The sequence below is a fragment of the Lissotriton helveticus genome, chromosome 10 (assembly GCF_964261635.1).
Source record: "Lissotriton helveticus chromosome 10, aLisHel1.1, whole genome shotgun sequence".
In the NCBI taxonomy this organism is placed as follows: domain Eukaryota; kingdom Metazoa; phylum Chordata; class Amphibia; order Caudata; family Salamandridae; genus Lissotriton; species Lissotriton helveticus.
In genome coordinates, this window is record NC_136071.1 from 397,652,532 (window position 1) to 397,658,531 (window position 6,000).

At 43.0% G+C, this 6,000-nt stretch overlaps 1 protein-coding gene across 3 annotated transcripts in view; it reads right to left on the reverse strand.

Moving 5' to 3' along the window:
- LOC144784230 (uncharacterized) overlaps positions 1-1,254 on the reverse strand; it is a 1,557,451-nt gene extending 1,556,197 nt beyond the window's left edge. The window contains exon 1 of one of the 3 annotated variants that reach the window (XM_078662879.1): positions 1,064-1,254. In XM_078662879.1, the coding sequence (XP_078519005.1) occupies positions 1,064-1,078 (15 nt within the window). In that variant the 5' untranslated portion in view covers positions 1,079-1,254. The remainder of the gene's footprint in view (positions 1-1,063) is intronic. The other 2 variants (XM_078662880.1, XM_078662881.1) reach the window with 2 other exon arrangements.
- Positions 1,255-6,000: the final 4,746 nt, after the last annotated feature.

A 6,000-nucleotide genomic window follows, 5' to 3' on the forward strand; every position in this document is an offset into this window, starting at 1 on the left:
CCACTGGCTTCCTATTCAAAAACGTATATTATTTAAGGCCCTAACAATTACATTTAGGGCCTTTCATAAACAAGGCCCAGTATATCTGCAAAAAACTTCAACTGCTACCACCCCGTTCGAGATCTCAGATCATCAACAGCTAACTTGATGGCCATTCCAAAATTCAGACTCGCCACTAGAGGAGGAAAAATGTTAGCAGTAAGAGGGGCGAAAGCTTGGAATAAACTGCCTCATCAAATGCGTGCAATCACCTGTGAAAGGAAATTCAGAAAATCCCTCAAAACATGGATTTACAGCCTGGCAGATACTACCTGTAAAACACTGGTATAAGATCCCAACGGCAACATGGTAATATCATCTTCACCATCTCTGAGTACACAAGTCAAAGCGCCAAGATGCTCCCAGGAGCGATAGTGCGCTATAAAATCCCCCCTCACATCACAAAATCCTTAAAACCAACTAACCTTTTGCTTCCACCCATGCATTACTGGTTCATAGCTGTTTTATGGTTATTTCCGTGGTCCCTTAAAGTGTCAAGTCACGCTCTGCACACGGAGCAGAGAGCACGTTGTTACAGTTCGATCCAATAGGTGTTATTAATGTGTTTGTGCTAGGGTGGTGGTTGTGCAATCACCGACCAGTTTTGTGACCTGCCAGTTGTCCAAATGGTTGGCGTTCAACCCACGGAATTCGAGTGACGCCTCCAAACTCATGGTTTAGTCCAAAGGCTATTGAAACTCTCCTTCCTCAAACCATGTTTTTTTTTTATAACATCTCCCCCACCAAGCACTTGTTACAGGCCAATGGTACACTCCCCTACTTTGGAAGGTAGAATCTTGGATTTGCTCATAAAACTATTGGCTCAATTCACCCTTACGAGCAAACTATTCACCCCATACATTATGGCTCACGGCTATCTCTTCTACAGCCTTTTTTGCTCACCATCTATAGTTTGTTCGAACACCCCCACAACATTAACAGATTATTCGTTCGGGTCACAAAACACACTTTTCAGCCCTCGCCCTTGGTCCTGAGTCCAACCCCATTCAGTCTTCTAGCTCACCGTCGCAGCCTCCATCCCTTTGCTCAAGCTCTCTTCCGGTACTTTCACTCCGGAGTCCGGGTCTACAGTTATTTTCTTATTTTCTGTTAACACCCCACCCCCCTTCGGAGCCTATAATAGGCCAGCGGCTCTGCCTGTGACAGAGAGCCGAGCCCATGAGATGCCACTCTGAGCCATCGCGCATCACGATTGGTTTTGATGCTGGTGGGAAGCCACCTCTTAAGTCGCAGTGTGACCGCCCACCACACTATCGGTTATCCACTCAGGTCGCTCTTCCAGGGCCTGTTCGCACTCGCATTGCACCTACAACTTCCATGAACTCCCGATGTTTATTATCAGCGTGCCGCCGCCCCGTCAGATTGCGCGCACGACGTCTTTCTGGTTTTACTGGACGACGACTGGATTCGCGGAGCTCCGCCCAGCCTTGACGCGTGGCTTGTGTCAAAATGAAAGTGCAATGCCTCTGCCAATTGAATGAGCTTCATGGAATTATTTTATGTTGCTAATGCCTTTGTGTAGTGTTTGAGCAGGCCTGCCAATCTTAGAATTATTTCAGCCTATGAACGTGCAGGGAGAAAGGGAAGAACCAGGGAGAGTGGACGTTTGGACCCCGTGCACATATAGTGTGGCGAGGCGACTCCCCACTGAGAAGGCCCTGCGGGATACACGTACGGGGCACGCATGGGAGAGTGCTATAAATAACTTAGACCCACTCCGTGACTTAATTTACTTTGGACTGACCCCGTGCGACCACCCCCCTGCTTTTATTAGCGCCTGGGCCGGGCGCGTGGGTGCGACATATCCGGCCCACGCAGGGGTAGAACACTGGACCGCTTTAAACATTACATCCCATTTTAACTCAACCCTTAGTTTTCTTGTTAAGTCTTTTGGCCTGTATAACGGGCAATGTCTCTTAAACCGGCTCAACATGCAAAGTCTCTCGAGCGAGAACTGGGAACAGGATACACAAGCATTGGCATAGCCAATATATCTCGCTTTTGGGACCTTATGCGTTTATTGTGGCTGATGTGTGTTATATAGAAAAGTGGTAATAAAAAGTGTTATATGTGGTATTATGTGGAGTGTATTGATGTTGCATTGAGTATAGTGTTATTATGTGGTGTGTAATTATGTGGTAGTGAGTGTTATATGCAGTGCATGTATATTGTATTGAGTGTAGTTATACATTTGTGGTGTGTTATTACGTGCCACTGAGTGATATTATGGGGATTGTATTAATGTTGTATTGAGTTGAGTGTAATTATGTTGTATGTAATTATGTGTTATTTAATTTTGTCATCCCATGGGAGTAAGATTTCTAGCTGTGCACCGATATTCGGCTTCGAATGAGCATTGGAAGGAGGTTTGGCACCATTTCACGTGCAATGTGTTTCTATCCCTTTATAAGGCGCAGAGGCTCGACCTAAAAAATAAGTAATGGAAGGACAGGGCATGTACCAGCAGTGCCCTGTTGCCATCGCTTATTTTTTAGCATGCTTTCAGACAATTAATAAAAACAGCAACATGCATCAGTCAAAGTCTGTGGCAGGGGACAGATGTACGGTAATCAGTCACCGCGCATTTCCACTCTCTTTATCCTAATTACGGCTCTGGGAACAGGCCCTTGAGTGTAGTCAGAAAGAGCCCAAAAGCCTAAACAAGACACGCTTCATTAAAATTGTAGTTGTTGCAAAAAAATCTTCTTTTCGTGACTCGTTAAGATGGGTGAAGACAGGTCCAGACTACGAACCCTTTCGAGCCACCTGCTCTCTAAAACACTTTCTGGGTGTGGAAATGTCTCATTGTTTACATCTAGATTGCGTAATTGCCGTTTAACTCTGTGACTCGATGAGGATTGCGAAACGGGAAGTGAACCTTTTCTTAACTAAACCGAATGGTGTTCATGCAAAATCTCATCACGATGCAAGCAGGATTCGAACCTGCACGGGAAACCCCATTTGATTTCGAGTCCCAACAAAGTAACCACTCGGCCATCGCAGCTTATGAGCATGACGTCACTGTTGTATACGAGTACTGAGACACATGGTTTCAGCGTGTACTCTGCATCTTTGTCTAAGTAAAGCACAATGAAGCCTGGCAGATCTTGCTAGACACTGCACACAGTGACCCCCACACATATGGTACACTGTAAGACAAACAGCCTTTAAATATACACACTATGCATCAGCCCTAACGGTTAACGTATACAAACACTGTACACTGCTGCAAGCAGCAACCCACATGTATACACTGAACTAGGTAACGCTGGCAGCTGACCTGTAGACATACTGCACAGCACACAAAACACTCTAGCCCTAACAACCCCTACGTATGCACCTCACACTATTGGGACACCTGCCTATACTATTAGCACCTCGGGAAAAACTGATTTTCAAAATAAGGACCTACATGAGTAGTTGAGTAGGCATGTCTCTGCCTGCTTGACTTTCCGAACTACATTTGCTCACCAAACATATGTTCGCATCAGGCTTTCATATTTTTGTTTTTTGCTGACTATTTTCTTGGAGGAAGTGTTTCCTCTCTCAAGTTAGCTACAAGAGCAGTAAAGAGTGCGCCTGAATCTCGTTTTTTATTTGTTTTGAAAATAAAAACCTAGTTTGTTTCATCTTCATTTAAACTATTGCAAAAGACAGGCCCTTCAAAATCACCACCCTAACTTTGTTGAAACAACTCATTGCTTTTATCTCCCTGAAGACTGAAGCCTAGCAGGAGCAGATCCACAAACGAGCAAACACGTTTAATGATATTCTTGGCGAACATAAAATAAACACTTCAGAGCCTCTTTACAGAATAACCCACTCACTACATACGGTCATTGAGGAAGACAGAAATGTGAGATATGGTGGCGTGTGGGTCCTCCACTTGTCCATTACTGATCTACTGATAAGAGGTGTTGTATTTTATTTACAAGTCTGAAAGACTCATATCTTATCTTCAAACGTGAGCCAACCAACAGGCAATATCTATATCAGTTTTTACAAAAACTACAAGGCCTCGCGTAGTCTTTTTGCAGTTGCAACACTGAACTGTGTGCCTTTCGTTTTCGTGAAAGAAAAAAAATGTTAATCCTATTTTTGCCCTCTGCTCGGCGCATCCTTTGCCCTTTAGTTTGTTGTTACAGAATCACTAGTAACAGTGACTGCTCTCTCTGTGTCTGTTCGCTTTGTGAAAATAAGTTGTGGTTCAGCAGATTTCAGGCGGCTCGAACTTTTAAATTCCATTTTTGATACACATTTGTGGGTATCAAGGCTAGTATTTGTTTCCATTAACACCAGCATCAAGGCTTTCCGGGCCGAGTAAACGCGAAGCCAGATGAGCTTTCGCAAGCTTTGTTAAGAGATGGTAAAGAGGAAATACTTCATGGGATAGACAAACCCAAGACTGATAAGCTGGAACATGAATAGGAAGCAGGTAACTTAGAGTGACAGGCAAACCAACCCATGGCACATGATGGGCGGGCTTCAAGCACTCTAGCAGAGTACTGGGGAACTGACAGGCAGGGTGGTGTCAGACCCGGTGATTTAAGGACTCCCTAGCATTATTTCACAGATCTACAGGAATATATAAAGTAAAATTCTCCCCCTAAGATTCACAAAGCCATGCAAATATGTTTTTAAAAAAATCAATAATTGGCCAATTACCATACTGTACAAGTGCAAACCCGAGTCAATTCAATTCAAATTCTTTATTCGGTTTCCAAATTCGAAGAAAACCATAAAAGTTCATAAAAATACGAGAATAACAATATAATTATCACACATCATACCAGGAATTAAAACATGTTAAAATAGTATATAATACAATTAAAATTCCAGTTCATCAATTTTCAATTTTCTTACATATATTTCCAATTTCCAAATTCCAATTCATCAGTTTTCTTGCATGTAACCAAGTTCTTTGAGGGAGTAGAGACTACTTTTAGCCAAGATTTGCTCTGTGCCTGACACAGAATCTCAGAAAACAGGCAACACTTTTTGTGTACGACTCGTCCTCAGCAAGTTGGAGAGCTAAAAAGGCTGGACGGCAGGTACGTAGTCCCATCATTTTTAAACTTGGGATTATCCAAGTTTTTCTAGGCTCTATATAAAATCTACAAGATAACACAATATGTATCGGGGACTGGGAGGAAACATCGTCACATGGACATGCTGAAAGATTCTTAGACCAGTCGTTAACATGTGGAAATGACACTAGTCGATGAAAAGTATTGAGCCTAAAACGGGTCAATAGTAATTTGTCATAATTGGACATCTTAAATGTTAAATAGGGCTGGATACGAAAAGTGGTCTGGATATTTAAAATATGCTGGACTGAGTTCTTTTCAATCTCTGTGTTCAATCTTCGTTCTTCGAAGTGTGACATAAAAATCTTTTTTTAAAATGGTTTTAGAAACTTCGGCGATAGTTAAGGGAGACAGGTAATATTTCTCCATGCCCAGGTCATAAAAGAAATTTTTTAAGCAAGCCAGCTAATTTTATGTCTATTTTCAAGCAGAAGACAGTCACGTAGGAGGTTTCGTGTTAGGTCATTTTTAGGGGAAGTCCAAACCCGATACCATAAAATAATCGGTTGCAATTTGATGGTATCAGAGATATGCGGCATGCCCAGTTCTAAATAGCAGCAGTAAGACGAAGAACTCTGCGGTAATACTAGCAGATATCTCAGAAAGGTATTCTCAATTTTCTGAAGTGCATCCACCTTCCCATGAACCCAAACCCCTGCTCCGTAACAGGCTACACTTATACATTTGGCTTGGAATATCTTAAGCATTTTGGGAGCTGACCTTTTACCCAACCTTTGCGCAAATGCTATCAGGTCCGTCTTTTACTTCAATCGCCGCCTTCTCCCCTCTCCGTTCTTGCGCGTGATCGGTGAGCCTGTTCACAGAGGCCTCCGTTTCCTCTTCCGAGACCCGG